Source organism: Typopeltis vanoorti, chromosome 20 (assembly GCF_054136105.1).
Source record: "Typopeltis vanoorti isolate ZY-2024b chromosome 20, IOZ_Tvanoo_1.0, whole genome shotgun sequence".
NCBI classification, from domain to species: domain Eukaryota; kingdom Metazoa; phylum Arthropoda; class Arachnida; order Uropygi; family Thelyphonidae; genus Typopeltis; species Typopeltis vanoorti.
The window spans coordinates 93919890-93947487 of NC_143568.1; the positions used below are offsets into that span (position 1 = coordinate 93919890).

The following is a 27598-nucleotide window of genomic DNA, read 5'->3' on the forward strand; positions in this document are numbered from 1 at the left end:
TTATCTGAAATGAAAGAAATAAATATTATAAATATAAAGTGAAAACTAATGACATTTATATTAATATTTATATAAATATTAATAAAAATATTTTGAATTTAATATTGTATTAATTCGAGTCGAGAAAGCATGGGAATATAACAAAGATCTGTATTTAAGTTTTGTCGATTTGGAAAAGGTATATGACAAGGTGCCAAGAGAGAAGCTATATTCAATACGCTGCAGTTATATGGTGTCAATGGGGCATTATATCAAGCAATACTTAGTCTTTATTTGATTTGTAAGTCAGCAGTTAGAATTGAAGGAAGTACAGGGAGATGGTTTAATGTTAAATCTGGTGTGAGACAAGGATGTAACATTATCCCCTCTGTTATTCATTATCTATATGGATCACATTATGAAGGAAAGTGGTATTAAACCTGATATCAAAATTGGAGATGTTAATGTCAGCTCTTTGCTTTATGCGGATGATGTTATACTTCTAAATAAATCGGCTACAAGTCTGCAAGATTCTCTGACTAAATTGAATAACTGTTGTAATAGATATGGTATGAAGGTCAGCAATAAAAAGACAAAGACAATGAAAATAGGCAGAATCATTGAAAATGTCAACTGTGTTGTGAATGGAGAACCTGTGGAACAAGTAAAACATTTCAGCTACTTAGGCACAATTTTTACTGAAGATGGTAAATTAAATATAGAAATAGACAACAGAATCAGCAAAGCTGGTATGTGGTATGGTTGAAGTCAATTGAATAAATTCATATGGAATAAGAGAGAAATTAGTCGGAACACTAAATTAGCTGTATACAAGACAGTGTTCAAACCAGTTTTAACTTATGGATCTGAGAGCTGGGTCAGAAGTAAAACACTTGACCAAAGACTAGAGACCGCAGATATGAGAGTCCTGAGAAAGATTAGAGGCGTGAACAGATGGCATCAATGGCAATATCATATTAAAAATGAGGATATTAGGAAAGAACTTGACATTGTCAGCATCCAGGAATGCGTTAGCAGAGCTAATCTCAGGTGGTATGGTCACTTAAACAGAATGGGCGAGGAAAGATTAGCAAAACAAGTGTTCTCTGTCAGGTTGGCAGCAAAACGACCCAGAGGAAGACTAGATATAGGTGGATTGATGCGGTACAAAGTGCCTTAGACGATAGAAATATAAGATCTGATAATGTTGGAGTCTTGACAAGTAACAGACTGATTTGGAGGAAAATTGTAGATAGGAAGTTAGTAATGATGTAATTTTTTCATGTAGTACTGTCATATCCTGTACACCCCTTGAGGGTACATGGCAGGAATTTGATGATGATATTGTATTAATATAAAAATTCCAATCATAAATTCAAAAATTAAATTTGTGTTTTGATAATTTATTGGCAATAAGGTGTATGCGTACCTGGTAGTGGGTGACATTTCTTCTAAAGGTCCACTTCCGTATATTGGCGTTACCGGTTGAAACTGACTTCCTCCATCATACATGTGCAAAGGATAAAGGTCGGTTGCTTGTACTTGTGCAGAAGTGTCACTTGTACCATCATCTGAATGTGATCCGATTAGGGCCATACGTGAAGGACCGCTGCAATCACTTCCACACAATTTAGCAAGAGTAGATTCCGAACCTGACTCAAAAAAAAAGGTTCAAATACCATACAGTATATACACCAAATGAAGTAAATGTGATATTTGCAGTTTTCCAAAATAAATTACTAGCCACATCATACATATGCTGAATTATTTAAAAGATATACTGAATATTTTATTATCTACAAACTGGAAGTCATTAACATCAAATTTTTTATGCATAATTTTTACTTATTTTTAGCGTGTTTTTTTTTTTCTCCAGCAAACTCGAGTTTTTCGTCCCGTAAACTCAAGAAAATCGACTGTAGAGCCCACATTAATTTAGACAGTCACACATCCTATTAGGGTTAGGTAGCAAGAGATGGCAGCCCTTTTTTGCCGGTCTCTTCATCGGTTGCCACCTATAATTAATGATAATTATGGGGCTAGCTATCTCTGATTAGCTACTAGTGGAAATTGAACTGCCTATTCGGTCTCCAAATAGGGTGATAAGGCCTTGCCTACTTCCTCTAAGGGTATAAAAGGCGTTAGCTTATTATCATTATATTTTTTGCATTTTTTTTTCAAGTCTGGCAGAAATAAATCAGAATTTACAATCATGATTCTTTAATCCAAGTACTGTTGCAAGTCACCAATTACTCTTATTAAATCATTAGGACCCAAATTTTACCTATTGTAACTCCAGTTCCAGATTGAGGAATATTCCTCCCTATTATTCAGCCAAGAAAAGATATGGACGGTTTACATAATTTGAAGCGCCAAACCTAAATTAAAAAACTCGAACACTTTGAAATCAGCAAACAATGGCCAAAAATATTGTAGCTTTGTTCTCTCTCAGACACCTTTCAGGTAGAATTATATAGATTTCCACGAAATTTGGAACATTAATTTCTTTGGTAGTAGTTTCTGCCATTCCTCAAAACTTTCAGCATGAGTCTTTGGACTCCCTGGAGGTGACAAATAATAATAATAATTGAATCCGAAATGTAGAGTTGTGCAAGGAGACGACTTCATCCTCTGATACTTCTGAGATTTTTCAATCAGTTTCGCCAAATTGACCATGTATGTCTTACTTTAAGATTCCCTAAGATTCGTAAGGAATCTTAAAAACATGACTAAAATAGAAGACTAATTCTCTTGGTAGGCACTAGAGGTCACAATACAATATCTTTTATAAGTTATTTCCTAAAATAATGAGAAAATAAAATTGTCTAATCGGAATTAGGTCTCTACCAAAATTTAAGCAATATAATGCCACTAATACAAGCAATGACACTAACAGATGGTTCAAAACAGCCACCACTCTCCTTACTTCTCCGTACTTGACTTTTTATACCTAAAATGTTGAGCATTCTTGCCAAATTAATGTTTTTTCCTCAAAGAAAAGAGATCAGTTATATATACACGTTTTGTTTTTTATACTGATTTTAAATATTTTGTACAGTTAATGAGTGGAAGGAAAAATTTAAATCTAAGCTCTTACCATGGAACGCTGATGGACTAAGTGCACCGGCTCTGATGGTACCATAGAGAGAAGAGGTACGCTGTATTGTATGAAGATTCTGCTTGGTATCATGAGCTTCGTATTGACGGGCGAGCTTGCTGTACAAGTAAACTTTACGAAGATAAATGCATACCATTACCGCTGTTGCACTAACCAAGTTTGCCACGACTATTGTAGCATCGCGTTGATCCTGTGGCAGCTGAGTGGACAGCACAGTCCAAAGTATCCAAACCATTGCCACTAAAATGCAGCATGTGAGAATCCAACGAGATTCATAGTTGTTGTCTGGACTCTTACACGTGAGACCGCCGAAAAGAATGGTAATAGCTAGCAATAAAATCACGTACAGCAAAGAAATGATGAGATCCTCTTCAAATCTCGCTGGTGGTGTGCATCTCCATGCCTGCTCGTATACCCCTGTGTTGGGTGGGAATAAAATAAGCCAAGTAGTTGAGATGAGCACTTGAACAATGATCAATCCTATCGCAACCATCAATACCCCTAGAGGACTGGTAAGTCGCGAAGTGTCAGCAATAAGTCTGTTTCCATGGTAACCTAGCAGTCTCCAGATATTGATTACTTTCACCAGCATTCCTGAAAATATCACTGCATAGGAAAACCCGAGAAGGAAACGCCTTGATGCACAGGTTGCATCAGTAGGAGTTAAAATAAATGCAAAATTTGTTGTATACAGCAATAGGAGGCCTATTAGGATTGTATAGCCAAGAACAGTAGTTCCTACATTGACAGGGAAGGCCATGAGGAAGTAAATGGTACAGGTAACCACTAAGATTACACCCAGCAAAGATAAGGCAGATGTGATGATGCCCCAGACCATCTTCAAATTAGCAAATAGGTGTTCCCTTGGAACTATCATATCTTCTAGTTTCTGTGATCGTTGATTATCGCACTGGTTGCACATTTCTCTACAGAGAGAACGTGGGATGTCATCATTGGTGAACCTAGTTTCTTTTGGATTTATTACTAGCTGGTCATCCTTCCATAATCCCACCTAAAGAGGAGGAAAAAATAATCTAAAGATACAAGTATATATAACTGATAAGAAAGGAAATAAAATGTCAAACTGAACAACTTTACAAATGATTTTCTTTATATTAAAATGTCTACATAGTGTGGTTTTTTTAAAGACTTGTGATTACAAAAAAAAAAAAAAAAAAAATAATGAATCAGGCTTATCTAAATTTCAAAGCTCAAACTGATTTTATTATTATTTCTCCCAAACTACATCGTTTAAGCAGCGATAGCAATGGCTGGCCGAATTTATGCTGTAAATCCAAACTATCGTTACGATTTATATCGTAATTAACGAGGGAATTGCAATATTTATATTTTCCCCTATTCCACACCCCAAAATTCGTAATTTTTTTATATTAATTATTTTTCGCTAACTGAATATTCGGTAAACAAACAATGTGATAAAATGCATATTGTGTGGTGGCGCTGCAATCCCACAAAATCTTTGTAACTAGTGTTAGAGTTGTGATTTATAGCGGAAGTTTACGTTGAAAAGGTATGTTTAAAATATGTCATATCAAATGGCAGAATACAGGAATAGTAAAACTATTTCATAAGATGTTTGAGAGCATATTAAAGGCCAAGATTACTTCAAATGATATCAGGGATATCGATATTTAAATATTGCAGTAGAAGCGTCTTTTGGAATGATGTCAAGGTTCTTCTGAAAATATGTAAAAAATACTGCTTTGAGTTTGCGTTTAAAATAACCAAATTGGCTTATTAGAAAAGATAAACAGTCCCAAGTTTAAGATTATGCTGTTAATACAACATCATCTCCCCCCATTTCTTTTGATGAAATGTGTTTTAATTTATGTCGGGAGACTTAAATGACTAACTTGGAAAAAATTAAAACCGTGTATTTAAATAAGAGATAGCGGCTGTGTTAAGTTTAAATAATATTATTTACAATAAGATTATTATTGTTGTGTCCCCCCCCGATTAGCTTACTTCCATCACAAAAAAAATAATCGAAAGTCTGATATTAAGAATTTTCAGGCGAAATGGGTAATAAAAGGCTAGTTTTACTACTCCCGTCTTTTTTTTTTTTTTTTTTGAGTTCCATGTTTCGAGATAATGGGCGTTCTAATTCACCTAAGCATGTGTTGTTTAGCATTTAAACAGCATTGCTTGAGGCATATTGTAATAAGAACATTTTGTGGCTTCTAATACTGTTCATTCAAAAAGAGTGCAATGATGTCCATCTATAAACGAATTTATTTTTCGAAGAAGGGTTAAGCATCGAGTCAAACCGGTTATTTTTAATCTATAGTTGAAATACCAAAGATTTTATTTTGACCCAAATTATCCTAAAAGCACAAAAGAAATATATTTATTAAAATTTAGATCATACATGGCCATTGATCCAGTTTTGTGACACGGGCAATCTCTTGAAACGAGAGATCTAAAATAACAGCGGCTTTTTGTTGTTGTTGTTTTGTTTTATTCAAAGAACAGAGCTGCTAATGGTCTGTCGGGCCTTTGGACTTGTGTATATTAGAAATTATTTTCGAAGTGGTTGTATTTTCTTCCCTAATGTATACGTATAGTACCGATAAATTCAATAAGGTATAATATTAAAATATGTAAAAAGTATATTTATTAGAATCTGTTTACGAATGGTAGTAAAAATCTGCCGTTGATTCGTATTAGTATCATGGATGGGCAAGGGTTAGATAATCCGGAAACGAGACCCTGCTCTAAAGAACAAATACGAAGTTTTGCTTTTTTCAAGTCACCAAAAATAAAGCAGTGTGATCTCATGATGGACGATTAAATTTATCTTCCAATCTAAAGATATTCATGTCCAGGGAAAGAGCCTGTTGTCGGAACGTGGATACGCTAACTACTTTGCCAACACATTGAATATTATTAAAGATTTAAAATAAAACCCAAAGTATAATTTATTCAAGTTGTTTTTATAAAAAAAAATTCTCCATAAGGAAAATGTCTGATAAACTATTTTCAATTCTAAAATCATTTATCGAAATACGAGAAAACCGCATGTTGCTCAATATCCTAAAACACGCTCAGATGTAAAATCATGGTCACGAAGTTGCAATCTCGTGGAGTTAAATAATTGGTATACAATCTGACTGACAAAATACGCCCTATTGCGTCTCTAAGCTGGCCTGGTTTACCGAGTGGTTAGAGTATTATCCGCCCTCCAACCAAGAGGCTGTGGGTTCCAATCGCGCCGTGTGCATGGACTGTGTATCTTTAAGCAATAGGTGAATTCAGCGCTCAGCTTATTGGAGGCTTGAAGTGGCTTGAAAAAGTTCCATGCTTGGTGTCTAGAGCAGGGTTTCCGGACTACGTAAAAATAATACAAAAATGTATAAAATTAATATAAAAAAAAATATTTAGCCCATTCACGGTAATGTTTCCATTCTTCAAACATTAGAAATAATACTACATTGTGTATATTACAAAATACAATCAGTATTTTACAGACATCTCCGTCACTTACCTGATGGTAGAAATACTTCCCATCTTTCTTCCTCATTTGGAAGACCTGGTACCCAAAGGAACGTTTAATGGGCTCGCATCCGTCTTCACAGTTCGCATCGATCCCCAAGAATGTACGATGTAACTCATTGTATAGATGCATCCCGACGTCTTCTCCGCAGTCATCGATGGTCACTGCTGAGGTAAGGAAGGGACAGTGCTTGATGAGGACATTGTGAAGACTCTCGGCTATGGCGTCCATTGTCTGTACAGTGTGGTATACGTACTTATCCTGCAATAGTTTATCCGCGCCCAAGCGTTCTCTTCCATCACAGACATCCGAATATTTTCCCTGAACACTGAAATCCTCATTTAGTCTGCATCGAAAGTGTTGTTGCCAGTAGTCTTCAAACCAGGCATCCGGAACTGGTTCGTGTCGTCCCAGAGTCATGTTTTCTAAATACTGTTTGAAATCGGCGACTTTGTAGGACTCTGATTTGACAATGAACATGTCAGTAGTGGCGCTATCTAACGTTCGGGCCAAGATTCGATGATCCCTCCATTCTTCCATAGTTATCCACACGAAGTGGTCAAGAAGTGACGCCATCTTGGCAGCTTCGAAAAGAGTTCTTGTCATTATGATATCATCAATTAAAATAACGACCACGTGAGATCCACGCGGGTTGGAAAGTTTTTCTCCCAGTGTCACTGCGACATCTAAAGGTAACGCTTTGGGTTCAAGTTGAATAGCCTCAGCTACACAAACACCGTTTACTTTAACTTCCTCAAAAAAATCCCAGAATGCTGTGCGTCCAAAGTCATTGTTACTGTACACTACATGAACAAACTGCCAATTGTAATAGACGAGGAGGGAATGGATTACGTGAATCTGTGGTATCGCAGGAAATTCGTGTCGAGGTGTCTTCTCTGTCTTTATTTTAGGACTGAGAATTGGTAAGGTGGGATTAATTACTTGCGCAATCCCCACTGCATCAAGAAGAGGAGACAGCGCTTCACTGATTGCATCGCCAAACGTCAGAGCTGCAATTATCGACTTCGGTTTAATGTCAATCTTTGGATACAGAAGATCACCATCAGTGGCGATATAACTAAATAGCTGCTCTTCTGCTTTCTGTGGCCTGCCACAGTGATCAAATATTAATGCACCGAGACGAATTCCAGGCAGGACCGCATCATTTCGATTAATCTGGTCAAGAGCAAATGACAAAGCAGCAAGATTTTGGAAACTGGATTCCGATACTTCACTACAGGTGAACAAATTCCTTCCTGCTCCGTGCACTGGCAAAAATGCCGCAATAGCGAATTCTGGAGATAACGTAACTTGCATTGTGGACACGCTTCTGTAAGCAGTGTCATACGGGCAGGTCTCTTTCTTTGTACATTTGGACTGCACATCCAAGAAGTTAACTTCATGACCGCTATCATCGTAGGCCCGAGCACGGGAAGTGTTTATTACTAATCCTTCTTCACTGCTGTAATGCCCGACCTGCAAAGAAACAAAAAATAAATTATGAAATAGTATGTAGGCTGCAAGTTCAATTAGATTAAATAATATGTTCTGTTTTAACAGACTCAGTTGATAAATTTATTTCCCCAATCTTTCGGATATCAGCAAGAGATTCGAAGATTGATATCATAATAATTTAAAGATTAACGAAATTCCTGTTTCCCCCATTAAGTCTTTGGGTCACTCATACACATCGCATTGATATTTGCTGACTCAATGAAGGAAATGAACTGTATGGACGTTTATTGAAGTTTCATATCTTAAGTTCTGTAAAAGAAATCCTTAAGAGGAATAAGGAGTTCGCTTAAGGATCAAGTTGGAAAACATGTATCAAGTTTTGATACAGAAAACTGATTTCGGTGTTGTGTTCAAATTTTACTTTTAACCCTCATGATAGTCACCGAAGATATGGTTAACAGTGTTTGACATAGCTGAATCTTTCATGCTAACAGAAAACCTCAAGTTTCCCCCTTCCCCCGTGCTGTTTTTGTCAGAAAACTGTGAAAGGCCAGCTATTGGATCAGTCTCAACCGAAGTGGAGAATTATTACCTTATTTGGGTAAAAAGGTTTCTGACTCGGGGGCCAAGTGGATAGCATATATTGCAAGAGCTAGTAGGCCGTAGATTAAAATCCCAATCTATTTTCATTGCCCACAGGATTAGAAAACGAAAGGAATAACTAGAATTTACACAAAACTTCCTAAATGGAGAAGTGGTTTCAAATAAACACTTCTGAAAAATTGGACAGTACTGTAATTGTGCTATTGCAGTTAAAGATAGTGATTCTAGCTGGTTCAAGATGTAAGAATATATGTAGGGATTGTAAACTGAAAGGGACTACCCCTAGTTCCGAGTTGGATTTTTTTTTTTAAAAAAGAAAAAAAGCATTTTAGTGTAATACTTATGTCAGTCAGTTGCGAAAACTGATTTATAATGAAATAAAAAAAAACACGCGATTTCTATAATAACCATATAAGACAATGGACGCAAGAATGTTTTTTTTTTTAATCAAGTAAAAGTAATCTGAGTTTTAACTAAGTTATAAAAATGACTGAGTTATAAAAATTTCTTTGCTTATAATTTGATACATATATTATTTGAGGCGTATGACATTTTAAAACGGCACGTTCTGCGACCATGAATTGCTTTTAATTTGTTTTTAAACTATTAAAAACAAGGTATATGTTAGCATCTATACAAGGCATACGTCGCTGTTCAAACAAAAGTTACGAATCAGAAGTAACTGACTTACAGAACTGCTCAATTGATTAATAAATAATCACTTACCACTGTGAATCCACTAACTCCATTACCGACATTTCGGAAATTCAATACATCGAGACGTCCTAAGCCATAATTCTGGTCAGTGAACTTCAATTCCTTACCCTCGATGCTAAGAAAAGTCGACCTTTTGGTGTAATTAAATAGCAGTTTTCGAAAGTCGGGATTTTTCTTGAGGTCTAAGCACATTCCTTGCACGTAACCCGGGCACTCATCTTTCTGTAAGGAATCTAAGCCATGAGCCAGAGCAAAAACAGAATCAATGAGTTTAGCAACGCTAGGCTCTTGGACAAACTGAACATGGGTAGGTGTCTGAAGATTGTAACAGGTAGCTCCACGGCAACCGAATTCTTGTTCCCAGTACTCTCGAAACCAAGGATTTCGCAGGTTGTTCTTTATGTGAAGTCCGCCGAAGTATTTTTGAAATGCTGACAGTTTGCTTGCAGAAGGGATCACTGCAAGAGTTCCTAATGACAGCTCGGGATAAGAGTCGAAAACTTCAAGATTACTGTAAGTTAGCCAGACGATGTTTTTAGAATTAAGGTGTCCTTCCTCTTGAAGTGTTTTGGCAGAGCTCAACAGAGAGCTGATTTGTTCTGCATTCAGTAGTAATAGCACAGCTCTGTAAAAGAAAAGAAAAAAATAATAATAAATATATTATCTGAAATCAAAACAGTTCCGATAGATTTATTGAAATATTCGTACATGTTATAATAAAATTATGAAAATAATCAGTTAATATCATAGTAAAGGAAAGTAATATCTAAAGTTAGATAAAAATAAATAAACCTACTAACGCCTGTTTTCTTTCTCAAAAGAAATGGAGCACTTTGACAGAATTAACAATTCATATTTTTACACACAATAGTGTAAAACTTTTTAAAATCGGTAGGTGGCTGCGGGAGAGTACAACAGACAATTACTCCATCTCGTGATCCTGAACCCTAATACTCGTTAATCTGAAACAGAGTTCAATAGTCGTTACAATTCTCATAGAAATCTCATTCGTATAAATTTCATCGGACAACAGCGGTAAGTCAAGTCATTATGGCTCACCTGCTTTGAAAGTGTTAAGTTAATCAGTCTTCGGCTGAGATTTTATGCTTTGTTTTTCAGACTAACTCGGGAAGTGGCTGAAGCGTAGGCCTAAAAAAAAAAAAAAAAGTCCTCTACGTCTTCTGGCTGTCTGTCTAGAATTGTGTTACAAGAAACGTGTCTCAAGGCTACAACACAGACACTCCTAAAATTGGATAGTTTAATGTTTATTCCAGACAGAATTAGTTATTGACACAGATAATGGATGTCTTCAATTTGATTCCATCTTCTTTTACAAGTTATAGAATTAACTACTGAAACTAAAAATTGGTTCCTTTATTTAATTCTAGAACTTCCAGAATTCTAATTTTGTTTTTTGATTAAACCGATTAACGGTTTGAAAATTGGCCGAATTAAAACAAAACATTTAACTTCACATTGTATACTGTTATATATATATATATATATATATATATATATATATATATGATTTGTTGTGGTATATTGTTAATTAGAAACTCCTTAACTTAAATATGAAACGAGTCAACAGTTTGATCTGTGGCTCATCCATTTAGAGTGCACGCACGCACATAAAATCAACAGCATGAACAGTTATGAGTGTGTTAAACAAAAGCTAAGCCTATGAGTTAAACGAAATGCGAGATATCTCTGGCCACTTATAACAATTTCGACAACTGTGGTAAATGGCTGGCCCGTTTTGAAATACACTACGTTAAGTTAATTCGACAGACTTCATGCTTTGTTTTGCTCAACATTAAACTAGCTTCAAAAACACATTTTTGTAACATCTTACATTTCACTTGAGTACACAGTAAGGTTTAATATTATGCCATTGACATGGCAGGACTATTTTTCATGGAGGAAAGTTGAAATAATTATACATTTCAATAAAAAAAAAATCCTTAGAATTTTGGTTGACTATGTTGAGAATTAATGATCCTATGGGGTGTTTTGAAAAACGTTAGAAGTTACCTGTTTGGGATTATCTTTGCACTGTCACTTTTTTTCAACTGTTGCCACCATAAGGTTTTGCATTATTATATAATAGAAATTAGCCATTAGTATGCAAATTACTTAAATGTATCCTACATAGTACCTAATCCGACATATTAGTTTATATTAGAGTTTAATTTCATTTGAATCAGTTTATATATTTCAGTAAATCTATTCGCTTATAGTAGTTCTTAACTGTCCTTGATTTAACAGAATATTAGAAGCTGTTTTCATAGTATGCGTGCATATTCACGACATTAAATTGTGGCAAGCTGTAATTGCAATTTTCTGTTTTGTTAATATTATGAATTCATTAATGATGTAAAGGCTTTTATCTCCGAAATTTTATTGAGAAAACAAATGATTCCACTCACCTTGCACCTTCCTGCTCCTTGATAATAAGCCTTCGTACAATTGTGTGGATGCTTCCATTGAACTCTTCACGAGTAGAAATCTGTTGAACCATTGCCAACTTAATACCGTGTCTTTTTGCTCCACTTTCAAACAGACTGAAGACTTCCTTTGGACCTTCCTCTTCTGAATACAAAACAGACAAATAATCCCAGTTAAATCGTTTTACCACTGCAAGGAGTCCATCAGATATTTCGTTATTGGGCAACGAAAGTCTTAAGAGGTAAGGGTATTCCGAAATATCATTTAAATTAGTTGACGTGGCCAGTGGAGCTAGGGTGGTGATGTTTAACGACATAGTTATGTCAATTATCGGTTGGATAACGTCGTCGGTTGGATCCGCCACGAATCCAATCATGTGATCTGCAGAAGGCAATCTGTTGTCTTCAGAAAGTGAGGTGAAAAAGTTGGCCACATCCCTTGCTGCTCTTTCGCGACTCTTGCAAGTGTCAAATATCAAGGCGCCCACAGTTAACCCAGGGAGCAGGTCCGGATCAGAATTGATCTGGTCTACAGCCCATAGAAAAGCCTCAAGGTTCTGGAAGCCCGCGTTGTCTGCTGGTCCACATGCAAGAGGATTGGTAGATCCTACATGCACACCAATAGCAGCTCCGATATACAACCGGTCTGGTGAATCTACTAACAAGTAATCCACGAAGCCAGAAGTACAAGATGGACATTCTGACGTACATTCAGATGTTATACTTTGGAGGGGAACTTCCTTGCCATCCCGGTCGTAGCCTATCATGTTCACAAGGTCCGTCAGCTGATTATGATACGAACCTACCTGAAAGTAAAAGAATCAATATTATTTAAAAATTGAATTCAGTTTTTGACGTTCACTTTCAGCATACAAAAATACAATGCAAAATATATGAATTTATTTTTAATACAGTATATAATATGATAAAACTAGTTGTCAGTTGCTGAATAAAAATGCATATTTCATAATCTAATGATATTTTAGAGGATATTAGTGTTCCTAATCTGTAAAAATTGTTTTTAATAGCATTGCGGCGGACTTTGATCCAACCCACCTTCCAGATTATCGTCCCTCCAAGACATTCACCAAGGATATTAAAAGCGAAAGAAGGGATAGAGAATGGAAGCCAGTAAGGTAGGCAAACCGAAAGTTAAAGTGAAATATGTAAAGAAAAAAAAATATAAAAATGAATATACAAAATCTTGTAATTAGGTGGTTGACAATATAAAAACACATACGAAGGAAAAATGTAGAACTTATTGTTTTACAAAAAGTGAGTTTTCAATGTCGCTGAGTATGTCTCTCTCCTAGACAGGAAGTTTAAATTGCTGTATGCTTTGAGATATAACCAATCGAATAAAAATCTCAAATATCCAGTAATGTAAATAATTACGAACTATTGTGGTATTGGCTAAATACTATTGTCATTAAGATTCCACGGTTAGTGCTGAAACAGTTGGCTAGGTTTTTAGCTAAGAATTTTTAAATTAAATCTGCAAGAAAAAGGTACTTTAAATTTTAGTGATTTATTATTTTTCAATGTAGTCTCATTGCTTGTTCTAACACTTATCAATTCTATTTTAATCCATTTGAAAAGAACGTTTTTTTTTTTTTTTTTAGAACCAAGTATGCATCATTTCATTTGCATGTTTAAATTCCTCTGTTCGGTGGGAAAACCAGAAGGATTTGATCACTTGGGATGTGGATAGGAATGTCAGTATGCTAAAAATGAATTTAAAGTCTTGAAATATTTCAATGGCTGTATCAAGGCTTCATTCAAGACATCCACATTTTAACAGCAATATCGTAAATGTTGCCTTTGGATAACTAACAATGGCTTCTCCACATCGCGTTGATCGAGAGTATGTAATTGGTATATAATTATACCAATATCACCTGGTATAATTATGATAAATTTATTCTTAATACGTACCTTTTGATAAGTGAAACCACCACCTGAAGTTTTCCTGAAATTGTAAATCTCAAGGGACGTGTCTCCAAATCCTTTATTGCTGAATTTAAATGTTTGGCCTCTTTCGTCTGGACGATGAGAAGGAGTGAACAAGATGTAATGGTTGATCAGATGTCTCAATTGGGTTTGGTGGAGAACTGCGGAACACAGTCCTCGTTCCAGATGACACATTTCACTTCTGAGTTGAGCCAAGCCAGCAGCAGCAGCCAGCACTGCTTGCATAGTGTTGATGGTAGATAAACTTGGTTCGTAATGCAACGATGCATCCATGTGGGGTCTCGCTTTGCATTTTTTGCATTCAAACTCTTGTCTCCAAAATTCTTTAAACCATGGATTCCTGATGTTTGTATCGGGCAACAGACGTCGGAAATACGTTATGAAATCGCGCACTTCACCTTGTCTTGGTCTCACGAGCAGTGCACCAAGGGCAGTCTTCTCTGATTGTTTTACAAGATCGGGAGTTTCGCCCCATTCTCCAACTCCCAACCATACAAGATCGCTGGCATCTTTTTCTGAAGCTTCAGCTAGTTTCACAGCCGAAAGCAGCATCTTAGTAACCGTTTTGGTAGTCCATAAAATTACTACTCTCGATCCTAGCTTTTTAGCATCAATAAGTTTTTCCACAACAGCATTAGCTGTCATTTCTTGTCTTAATGTGGACGAAATAAATCTGTCTAAGGAGAAACAGATGCCAGCTGCTTGAGCAAGCTTTCTGAATGCAGTGTATCCACGCTGACTAATAGGATCATCATCATGTACCACAGCTACATACCGCCATCCCATGTACTTCAAAATTTCTACCGTAGCAACTGCTTTCTTCTCCACAGGCACCATGATCTGGAAGTGATAAGCTTCCTCGTCTTTCAGATTTTCTTTTGATCTCACGTCATTAGTTGATACGACTGTAATATTGAGCGCTGACAACATACTAGCAGCTGCTAATGATTCCCCGGCGGATGTTGCAGACACAAAAGCAGAAGATGTGACGATATCAGCACTGTCTTTCTGAGCTCCCAAATATTTTGCTAACCTTTCAACAACTTTGACCTTTGAGGAGCATGTATCAATGGCCAGAATGCCTAATTCAATTCCGGGGAGAAACTGTACATCGGAGTTTAACTTATCCACTATCCACAATGCAGCTTCCAGGTTCTGAATAGCTTCTCTGTTAATAGCGCTTTCACACTCTAGAGGACTGTTTCTGGCTGCTTGATGAAGAGGTAAAAGTACTGGCAAAAATACATCACCGCTGCCAATAGCAATGATTCCATCATTCTCCTCTAAACTTTCATCGTTACGTCTGGAATAACGAATCCTGAAAGAGAAAAAAAAAAAAAAAAAGATAAGTATTATTCACCGATATTTTCCGTCGATATAAAGTAGGATTTTGAACACCACAATTTTTTTTTCCTTTAAAATTCAAATTGTAAAAATTTGGAAAGAAATCGTAGATGTTACTTTATATTGAAATAGTACTTTGAGAGAAATTAATTGCAACTTTTTCAGATACTCGTTACTCAAAGAATTATAGTAAAATCCTCCCAATAATATTAACTGTTATCTCTGTTCTTATTATACCCAACGAGTTATGAGCCTTTCCAGTTAGGGAAAGTAAGTTAGCCTTATCTTATAATACTATAGAAATATGATTTAAGAGCTTTAAAGTTACAATGAAATACTTGACATCAATTGGCCTTGTGGATAAAACAAAACTCAAAATTTTTGAACCGAAAAGGAAATATTGAGATAATTGAAGCAAGGTAGCTTTATAACAACATCAGCTTAGTTACAAAACTTAGGTTCATTAAATATTTTCTTTGCTTGTTGCACGAATTAAAAAAAAAAGAATAAATTTTGTTGGGTGTCTACAGAAGGGTTTCCCGGTTTATCTAATCCTTGGTCTTGCACTTTTAAAGTAATAATAAATCTTCTAAATGGCTTATACCTTTTAATCCTAACTTTTTGAATATCTGTAGGCAGACTATCCTCCTTTGACGTATTACCGAAAGCTCTATATCGATAATTTTAATCGTCGGGGCAAGGATTAGAGTACGGCAGATAACTGCGGTACTGGTGTCGTTCATGAATTCAACTGTGGAAGCATAAGTAAACTATTTGTTTCCCAGAATATTCTGCCCATGAAGTAGTCCAGATTGACAACACGATTTATTTATTAATGGCAAAATGAAGAGCCTATAAACTGTTGATAACAACGTCAAGGTTTGCACAATTTGCTTTGAACTGGAAATTGCATGTCATTTGGTTTGAGTATTTATGATACTGGTGTCTAATCTGAACACAGAAATATCTAAAAATCAAAATAATTCCACTTATTCACGCTCTTTCGACACGATATTAACTTATTGAAAACTTCACTTCAATATCCTTCTGGGAAAGCAATACTGAAATAATTTCATTGAATGGAAACATATTTCAAGCTGCTTTGAGTTTTAAAGAACTTCTTACCTCCGTCAGTTCCACGACTCCCTACCAAACATCCTCTCCCTTTCCTAAAGAATTAAATGTAATTCTGAAAGATCGAAATTTCTAAGAAACAAGTTTCAGAGTTAATTTCCGGAGAAATTTTACTTTCGTTCTTCTTACCGTAAACAGTTAGAACAACCTTCTTCTGGACAAGGCGATTGTAATGGCTGAAAATCTTTGTCTATCACTTCTGTCTCCTGTCCATCGAAGACAAAAAGCTAGAAAAAAAAAAGGTTATTGCAAAAAATGTTTCTTCATTTTAAACATTTGATATTGTTTTAACAAATCAGTGATGAGCAACCCGGCACCTATAATAGGTGCACCACAAGCTAATTGTTTTATGCGAACAATAGCGCAGCTAATTGTTTTATGCAAACTGCATATATTAAAAGAAAATAAAACTATCTTCATGGCTTAAAAACATTTCAATCATTATAATTAACCATACTAATGAGAGCGAAGTACACTGAATAAAATCTCTATGGAAAGTGGAGCATATGAAAACTATATCGCACATTTTGGTCGAAGATAAATGTATAAGTTTTTATAAAGGAACCTGAAGAGGTTCTGTAGTGACATTGCCCATCTCTTCTGTTTGCTGTGAGAAAAATGCATTGAAAACGTTTCTACTAATAGCATATTAAATTTTCCAAAGTAGTAAAAAAAGATAAATTGTTCTGCTTCATAAAGAATGTTATAAGACTACACCCTCAAATTATAGGCCAGTGTGTTTGTTGTCTGGATTTGTGGTTAAAGTGGGAAAGAGATGAGATTCAGAAATGGGTTGATAATAGCAGTATTCTGTATGATGGTCAGCATGGTTGTTAAACGGATGCCATGCTTTAGCAATATGTTTTAGGTGTGACAAGTGACAAATCCTCGCAAGGGACAACTTGACAAGGAAGATGCATATACAATGTTACACTCGAATTTTTTAAAACGAATTTGATAGATTGCTTGTCACACAAGCTAATAACTGTGGATCAGACGATGTTGCGATAAGTGAGTTGGATAGGCAATTCGCTATCAGTGAAGTATCAGCAAGTTGTATATAGGGAAAGGCTTCCCATTTCCCCATATACAAGAGGAAACAATAGTGATGTGCCCAAGAGGTCAGTTTTGAGCTATTATTCAATTTGTACGTTAAATGATATCAGGACAGGCTTAACTGAAGATATTTATCTGCTTACAGATGCAAAGTTTGGAAAGGCTGAGAAGTAGAGCTCATTTTGTGTCTTTGCAAAAAGGATCCGAATAGACTGAGTAGGCAAACGAGTGAAGTTTTGATGTTGTAGAGTGTAAGAGCTTGAAATTTGTAGATGAGGGGAATAAATTATATTTGGTAGACAAGGGGGGGGGGAATCATAATTAATTGCGAAAATTAAAAGGTGAAGAAATTAGAGATCCGGGAATGGTAGAAAAAGACTTGGAATGTAGGGGATCGCATTGCTAAACGTGTGAGGGTATGACGGAATATGGCAATGGTGAGAACACGTAGAAGCAAATATTAACATCTTTCCTTCTCTTATATAAGGCTTTGATCTCGTTTTATTGAATCTCTGGAATGCGAGATTTGTAGAAACTTTGTAGAAACTAATGGACAAGAAATAGCATTATTTCTTGTCCATTATTGAGTCAGATAGCTTAAATGCGATTCAGTTTTCACGATATTGAGCGGGTGACTCGTAAGTTAGTAATGAAAAATGAAGGATTGCAAACAACGGGGGCAAGGAAAGAAACTGAATACGATTAATTGTGGCAGCTAACGAAAGAATTTTTAACGTGGAAACTTCAACTCGATTAATAACAGAATATAGAATATTCCTGAATGAGTTAAAATATTCAAGAGATAAATTTTGATATTATTGTAAGCCGAATGTTATATACAAAAACCTCCAGGAGTTACAAAAAAAAAAAAAAAGGTATACGCCATCCAAATAAGGCTTGTGCGCTTTATGATTTTAATTCATTATACGGTATCTTAGAAAGTAAACTTTCCTCTCCATTAAAAACGATCATATGAAGAAAGAAATTCAAGTCAGTCAAGTTAAGAAAAATATTTGATTTTGACATTATTTTGTTAAACAATTATTAATTTAAATCCTTACCTGCTTAAAGTTCACTTCTCCATCGCTATAGCTGTAAACATTGAGTGCAACCTTCATTTCTTCCACGCCTGCTGATCTGCTTCGTCTGCTCGATTTCTGACGAACCACTTCGTGAGGAATTCGAATATCACGCTCTTGATGCAACTCCAGTGGTTCTAGAAACTGTCCCACGAATTCTTGACGGGTCATTTGTTGAAGGTCCGAACACAGTCCTGACTTGAAATAGCACTTTTCCTCCCATGCCTTACGAAAGGCATGGGCAAATGTAAACACGGAAGCAAGAACTGGCATGGCACGAGATGTTCTAAGAAGAGCATCGGCTGGCATTTCCTTCAACTTAAGCGATGAACAAATTGGGAAACTGTTGAACTCCATTTTAGAAAACCCAGCTATTCGACAACCTGCTGTAGACATAAAGTACTCCAAAAACCACAAGTCTTCTACATTTTTTGTAGACGCCTCATCACTAAGACCTTTCCAGTAGTCTTCCATTTGTGCAATTATACCTGGATGGGGAGCGAAGGAGTAAATGCGTCCGCTATTCAAGACATCTCCAAGTTCCGACAAGTCAGAAGGCTGTGGTACCCAGCTAAACAACCACTGTAGTCTTGATACCGTTTCTAACATTCCCTTCATTGCTTTCAATGCCCTACGAAGAGCTGGCCCTTGTCCAATCACCAACACTCCAGTATCGTTGCTTAGTCGACTAGCCATGGAACTCAATGCTTGTTCAAATCCCAGGACGAAAGAGATTATGTTCCTACTGCGGGTGGTTTTACTATGAGGAACACTATGAATGCTTACAATACACGGTTTTCCGTTGAGAGCTACTTGCCCAAGCATTTTTACTATACGGATACTATATTCGTCCTCTACATGAAGGATCGCTACACGTTCCCATTTCAAATCTTGAAGACTCTGAATGATAACCTTAAAGAAAATGTAAATCTTTAATAGATCTTACTACGTTTAAGGTGAGTTTATTGGTAAATTAATTCAAGAAATCCTAATTACGAGTAACCGACAAGTGTATTTATTACATTTCAATGATTTTGTTAGAAAGCTTATGAAAGATAATTAATTAGATATTGCTTTTAATTAACGAGAAGCACAAGGATTAAATAGTACCATTTATTATTTCTTGTGTTTTTCTTGTTAATTAAAAGAAACTTCTCATGCCACAAGTGTATCTCTTAAATAAGAAACTATTAGAGATACACACTACAATTAAAAAAATAAATAAATAAATCGAAAGCGTGGCCAAGCTTTGTGAATTAACTATATCAAAAAATGTATAAACTCTTCATAAAAAATAAACATGTCACAATGTTTTAAACATTAAAAAATTTTCAAATGTCAAGAACCTATATTATGTTGAATGTTTTATAGCAATTAAAACTTCGTCAGCTTACCTAAATGCATCATGATTTACAATTGTTACCAGTTGGAAGTTTATGAAAAATAAATAAAATAAAAATAAATGAGCGCTGTCAATGAAATGAAACTAGGTAATATTTAATCCCAACCGTTTCTAGAATAAATTAAAAATTAATATCACAATTTAAAGTATTTTGCATATATAACGTTATATATGCAAAATATTTATGTTGGCTGGATGGCTGTGGATATTTGGAATTACGACAAAAGCAACTAAGGTTATTAAACCGATGTAAAGCTTACTTGCTTGTATTTTTTTTTATTTATTTTTTATTTTTGGTTGGATTTCGCGTATTGAATAACCAAACTCCGTATACATCTTCAATTGGGACTCGGTTCTTTCTAAAGTAAATGTCATGATCTTCCTGACTACTTTACAGTCTTTTTTTTTTTTTTTTTTTTTTTTGAAAAGCTCTTTTACTAAAATAAGAGCCAAAAAGGCTTCACTTCGGCAATGCAAAATTATATAAATTAAGTGGATATTGAATCCAACATTATTTCAAAGCCGAATACAGAAACTATAAAAGTTACGTGCGAAATTTGACCAGAGGGCTTAATGGGAATACACTCGCCGCTATATTACGAGTTGTCCTAGCCGAACCTTATAGGTGGCATGAACGCTAGCGTCCATATATTCGTCTCCTATTGGTCCATTTTAATAAAGTTTCACTGGCCTGATAGCTGTTTCAAACTCATTGGTTTTTGTCAGAGTGTTTAAGTAAAGACCTCTCTAAAATACGAGTGACCGAAAGACCGTCCAACTCAATGTTGGTTTCACTCAGTGACAGGCTCACCCCACCACCGTGCAGAGCCGCTCATATTCCAGGGAAAAGCATCCATCAACAAGGCACCACACAGGCCACACCGGAGCGAAATTCCGCAAGAAACCTAAGACAGAGAGAGAGCAAAATCTCTCAGTACTATGGAACTCGAAGAGTATTTTCCTAAGTGAACTCTCGGTCGGCGCGTAAAGTATTTACTAAAATAAAGAGCAGAAAGGTTTTACTTCGTAATGCAAAATTATATAAATTAAGTGAATATTAAATCCAACATTATATCAAAGTTTGAATACAGAAACTATAAAAGTTTTGTACTTTACGCACCGACCGAGAGTTCGCTTACGGAAAACGCACTTCGACGCTTCGAGTTCCTTAGTACTGAGAGATTTTTACTCTCTTAGGTTTCTGCCTGATCTTTGACGAAAACCAATGAGTTTGAAACAGCTGTCAGGCCAGTGAAACCTTATTAAAATGGACCAATAGGAGACGAATATATGGACGCTAGCGTTCATGTCATACTACGAGTTGCCATAGGTTCGACTAGGGCAACTCGTAGTATGGCGGCGAGTGTATTCTTGTTAAGCTCTCTGGTCAAATTTCGCCAATTTTCGTAAATTTGTTCTGGGAGCCAAATTTCGCAAATTTGGCTCCCAGAACAAATTTTCTACACTAGAAACTCCGTCTTCCCTGTCTGATTTGGTAAGTTTGCCAGTCTCAATTGATAGTGGTAGCATTTTTTTGCTGAAAACCCTCATTCCCACAAGGAAATACACAATTTACATGCATCCTGTACTAGTATAGCCTTAGTTGCTTCTAGACGGTCAGTCTAAAGTCCTGTCTGATTAGTCTTGGACGATTCGTATAGACAGGTTAGCCTTTTACTAGATGGAAATGCTATTAAGTAATTAATCGGCCGAAAAATCAAGCTGTTTGCTGATCAGAAGGTGCTATGCAACTCATTTCCAGCTTTTCTATTTAAATAATTAAATAAGTCAATGCTCACCTACCTGGGTAACATGCTCGGGTGTTACTACAGAAGATAAAGACAAGGGGACAGCAGGTATAAAATAATCCCTTAACATCTCAGAAATACGTGGGCTGCTGGACACTCCTGACATGTCAACAACACCTGTCAAGTATTTAAAAAACCATAAAAATCATAGGTCATTAACAGTTATGCATAAAGAAATGCGAGTTAAAACCTGGTAGTTATTCAAGCAAATCTATTTGTAGTTAATTGCAAAAACTGTAAGCTACGTATTAAATTTTAATAATAATAAAAATAAAATCTTGATGTTGTTCAAAACGAGTTAATTGTTTTTATAGCGTGGGACTTTGAAAGGACTAAATTCTATTTAGCGTTTTTCCTCTCTCTCACACACACACTTTATTGCAAAATAAATCGTTTTCTTCAGCTAGACTGTGTGTGTGTGTGTGTGTGTGTGTGTGTGTGTGTGTGTGTGTGTGTGTGTGTGTGTAGTACTTTATCTGCATTAAATAACCCTTTTAGCACTAATTTAAAATATTACCAGAAAATGTTACCGACATTTGGTTTCTACGCGCTGTAGACAACGTCTAAGAATTTTTAACCTGTCATCGGCATTTATTGGTTCCAATTTTACAATTTTACTGAATAATACATAATGTTCTTAAATAGTTCGTTCACAAATTGATTCTTAGTGACATCTTTGGTGACAGAGTGGTAACTAGCTCTGTATTAATTATTCGTGTGAAAAAAAACAAAACAAAGGAAACTTACCAATGGTCATAATACTGTCGTTTTGATTGGGTGTACATGACAATGGTCCGGTCTTCAGTACTGGAAAAAGGTCAGTTAAGTATTGTATTGCTGCCTCTTCATGATTGCAGTTGTCATAGACCTCAAGACCTAAAAAAATGTTTTAAGAGAAATATTAACTACCACATTAAAATTAGCAAATTCTAATTTGAAGTTGCATGAACTTCTACAATAGATTTTAAAAAAAAATCTATTGTAGAAGTTCATGCATGCTTATAGCAATCTAAAGTCACCTGACTCACCCAGTCTCACACCCTGAATGTAATTTTCGAGGTGAAGCCACACACACACACACACACAGACAGACATTCGTTGGATCTTATGGCAGACTATCGAGTGCAGCTATCCAGCAGCGGTTCATGTTTCAGCTTTTCGGAAAAGTTGAGGAATTGGATATTCCACCAAGATGGTCGAATATTGAAGGCATGAAGCAAAGCCTTTGTCTGCATGAGAAAACATGGGCAAGTGGGATCAGTTCTTTTCATGAACAATCGTGGATTCTAGGGGTGGGATAGGGAGCGATACTACATTCCAAAGATGGAATGAGTCTTAAAAAAAATTCACCAGGCTTTCTATTTACTTGAGAAGGCCCGTGGAGATCAACATTTCAAAATCCCTAGCAGCAGATATTCTTTATAAACTTTCTTGCCGACCAGGTTTGGCTGAGTGATTAGCATATCCGCTGTCTAGAGTCGAATCCCACTGTGACACGAATGTATTATGGTTGTTTTGGGGAGGTAGATGAATTTCATCTCTCCGTGTGAGATCCCACGCTTATTGGAGGTTCGAAGTGGCTTGAAAAAGTTCCATGTTTTACCTTAGAGCAGAGTCTCTGGATTAGATTAAAAAAATATAAGAATTCTTATCCCACTACAGTATATGCAGTGGTGTCCAAAATCTAAAGAGGAACTACAGTTTTACTATACAGTATGTGAAAACAAATTTATGACTACAGCCAAATGTACACATAAATTTATTGCCAGCATACTAATAAATTATATTACACAAAAAAGCCGTTATATTTCGTACAAATTAAATTGCAATACGTTTTATGCAAAAATTACAAACTTCTTAAGGACATTAAAGAATCGGTGTACAGTGCTTGGGAAAATGAGAGACATGAAGAAGTGACATCCCTATGAGTCTAAAAAGGAAAGCTTTCGACCAGTGCATACTTCCTGTCCTAACATATGGAGGAGAAACATGGACTTTAACAGAAAGCTGAGAACAACACAACATCGCATGGAAAGAAGTATGCTAAAAATAACATTAAGAGATAGGAAGACAAATATCTGGATAAGATCTCAAACAGGTGTCATGGATATTGTAAAATACATTAAACAGGCTAAGTGGAGATGAGCTGGCCATATTGCCAGATGCAATGACGGGAGATGGACTAGAAAAACAACAGAGTGGAGTCCAATGGATGGAGCAAGACAAAGAGGAAGAGCGAGAAGAAGGTGGAGAGATGAACTGGAACAAATTGCAGGAGTGAGATGGATGGGAGAAGCAGAAAACCGAGTGATCTGGAAAATCATGGGGGAGACCTTCGTCCAGTAGTGGCCAGAACCAGAAGGTTGAAGAAGAAGTACAGTGCTTGCAGAAAACTATGTGGAGAGACAACATATTAAAAGTCCGACCACAGAAGCGAGAGATCTCGTTGGCAGACTGCCAAGAAGAGTCAATTCATGTTGAAGGGGAGAAAGAAATAAGGCGATGTACGAATTTGTTACCATCACGCGAAATCACGTTCTTTATACGTAAAAGTTTCCAATTGTTGTACAAGCAAAATAGTTACCACTTTAAAAACCACAATGATCATAAAACAGAAGTTAATTTTCCGACATGTAATAACAAACACTCATCCCACAATACGGATTGATTACCCTATTATCGGAATGGATTCTCCTTTTGATATGCGCAGAAGTGTCGAAGGTTCTCGTATCTGTGGGCGTACTTTATCAGCATGCAGCATGTCCACCCCGAACTGCGATGCGCTCTCACAACGTCGTACCATATTTAGCACCAAGTAATTTAGGACTTCTTGAGGCAAACTGGCCCACTCCTACTTCAGAGCAAGGATAATGCCTTGTTTATTGGATGGGAATTTCGTGTAGCAGTGGGTCTCCACTCCATTGCGTCCCAAACATGTTCTATGAGATTGAGATCTAGGGAGCGTGCTATCACTCGATTCGATTAATATCCTCCAAAAAAATTCTTTGCCTGTAGGCGAAGAATTCATTTTTTGTTTGATTGTTCCATATTGCTGTAGCAGCATTGAACAGTCGAACATGACGTTGAAGAACTTCGCTGCAATACCGATGGACTAATATATTATATTAGTCCATCGGTGTCTTGTTCAATTTTTATGGATACAATACCACTGAAAACGTGCTGAATACGATGAGCGGTGAATAAAAGGGAACCGAACCTATATACCAGGCTTTCAGGTATATAGGCCTACTTGTCGCAGATGTCTTGCCACAGTTTGTCGAGATATCCGCGTACCTGTGCTTAAATGGCGTCGACTTACAAGCTGACCTGCCTTGGTGCGTCAATTACATTTTACTATTATAACTAAAAATCTGCCTTCATGCCCCGTGGTAGAGCGACGTTGACCTCTTAGCAAACGTCTAAAACACATTCCATTGTGTTTGGGACGCTTCCCTGAGCCCGGATACAACGCTATGTGAGATTCCGAACTGTCTGGCAGTAGCAGTGCTTCTTCTGCCTTCAAGATTTCAATAACTCTTCTCCCGCGTGAAATCGCCTAGATGATGTTTTTGAAGATATTACAAGCCATCCCACTTTGCAACTTTATTCCTTTACGAAAAGAACTTGTTTCAAACACAATTTGCTTACGCAGCATTTTGCCATTTATTCTGTTATCACGTAACTCCTTTGCGCCCGATTCGATAATTTGAATGTGTACCCGCTTTCTACTCGAAATCGTCAGTTATACAAATTGCTACAAGCTGATTCGTCTGAATTTGCGGTTAACCTTCAGAAATAGCGTTCTTCCTTAGATTTTGTGTACATCAGTGTATATAAAACACAACAAGATTTATGAAACACAGGAGTGAGTTGCAGAGTTAGCAAAACATGCCTGATAGATTTGAAGTCGTGAAGGGTTTTCGAAGTTCTCCCATGTGCTCTTTCTTCTGTAGAAAGTATTGATAAAAGGTGCATTATGGACCTTTCGTAGTGTGATAATTATCAAGGTATCTTCAAGTCCATAGAATAGTAATGCGCGTGAGTGCTCAAGATGTTCCAGGAGTCAGACAGGGGTTGCGATATATAATGGTTGTGATCTCGGATAGCTGTGATGATTCTGCTTGGAAATGAGATGGGTTGTTTTGAATTAACGACCGAATCATCGACGAAATGAGGGCTGTGTAGTATGTAAATTGCATGAATTTTTCTGGGCAGTTAGCTCATTTTGAAGGATGAAAATGCTACAATTTTCATCGTGTTTGGGACTTTCATCCAACAAACTCCATATGAGACTGTATAATTTATCTTGAATTCTGAAGCGTTTATCAAGTTTTAAGTCTTAGAATGCAATCCAGGGTTTTGCAACCAAAGAGCATTGTAGAAAGGAAAGCGTTGCTCTGACTCTGAAACTTAAACATGATTTCAATCTATTTCCATAAAAGCGACTTATTTAGCACTAGTGGATCTAGTTGAGACATTTTTCAACTTAGTAATGCTAGTTGCAAAAGTGCGCATATACAGATTTCAGTTAACCAGTCGTATTGGACATCTTAATACGATTAAGTTTGAACCCCATGCGGCATGAGTGTATGTTATTTTGGTTCGAGAATGAGCAAATAACACAATTTGAAATTAGTTTCAAGTTGAATTTTCAATTGTTGACATTTTCGGGAGTTGTTATAAAACGATGTCTGCAAACTTCAGAAGTCAAGTAGTAGTAGTAGTATACTGTGACATGCCTACAATTTTTTTTTTTTGCTTGTATGTATACTCTAGACATAAATCTTGCTATTACAAATGATCCGATTCAAATAAAAACGGACAGCTCGACAAATTTAAGGATTTTAAATTTAATTAAAAACCATCCTTATGAATAATGAAAATATATGAATAAAATAGATGTCCGCAAACGCTCCTGATATTGAAAGATGGGGAGAAGTATGGAGTTTATGCACCACTAAATACTTTAGAGTAATTATATCATTCAAGTAAGGTGCTTGAGAACACTGCCCAGTCTTATGTGATTGTGTTTGATGTAACACACAAACATGATGCACAGGATTTTAAATTTCATGTTTTGTCTTTGAGGTTAATAAATAACAGTATTGTAGCAATGGATCATTTGATATTAATGGCAGAAGCAACTAAGCTGAAATTGTTATGTCAGTCAATTTTTATGTGTTCTCTGGCCGGTTTATCTGTTATGAGGAGGGGAGAAAGTCCATTACCGCCATAATTCAATTCGCGTTGAGTTAAAAGCTGTTAAATGGTTCTTCACATTCTTAGAGCCAGTTCCAATCTCCGTCTTTCCAACAAAGAAAAATTCGGACATATTCCTGAAGCTTCATCCAATGAATCTAATTCTGTAGCCATAATTGTTGTTTGGAAGCGATAGTGTTTTATTTTCTTCTTAAATTAGAAATTTTAATTTAAATTTTAGATTGTCAATAAAAGATAATTTATTATTATACTAATTATTAGTTTTGTTATGGAACAAATCGTTAAATTATTAGCACTGGTAGTCGGTAGCTGTTGCATAAATATACAGATATTCTTATTGCTAAACTAGAAAAACCATTAAAATGTAATTACACTTAAGATTTTGAATAAAAGACCAAAAACACCTCAACTTGGAGAGATGCCAAGTTGGGTCAGAGCACTTACCAAATTTTATTCCTGGAATAAACGTATCTGAGACCAAATGTCCATTAAGTTGACCACTCTTTTGGTTCAGTATCGTGATCGCCCATCTTAATGCTTCAAAAACCTCGACGCCATCTTGAGTTGTAGCTCCGCAACCATAGACTCCTGTCCCTTGTAAATGAACGGGCAGAACTGCTGCAATTACAACATCGGCGGATGGTTCTACAGTCACATGAGTGATTTCTCTGTGGCAGGTCTCCAAAATCAAGCCATTACTAGAAGGCAGGAGCGATAAAACGAATATAAGTAGCCACGGTAGAGGAAGCTTCAT

The 27598-nt window shown here is 36.2% G+C and overlaps 1 protein-coding gene across 1 annotated transcript; it reads right to left on the reverse strand.

The window, feature by feature from the left end:
• LOC150095670 (uncharacterized) lies at positions 1-27598 on the reverse strand. The gene is made up of 12 exons (XM_090409937.1): positions 27289-27598; positions 22372-22500; positions 21620-21741; positions 18397-19326; positions 16409-16506; positions 13766-15119; positions 11813-12636; positions 9396-10011; positions 6603-8087; positions 3077-4109; positions 1409-1631; positions 1-4 (listed from the first exon to the last, which is right to left on the reverse strand). The coding sequence occupies exons 1-12, from the start codon at positions 27596-27598 to the stop codon at positions 1-3; spliced, it is 7128 nt and encodes a 2375-aa protein (XP_090266063.1).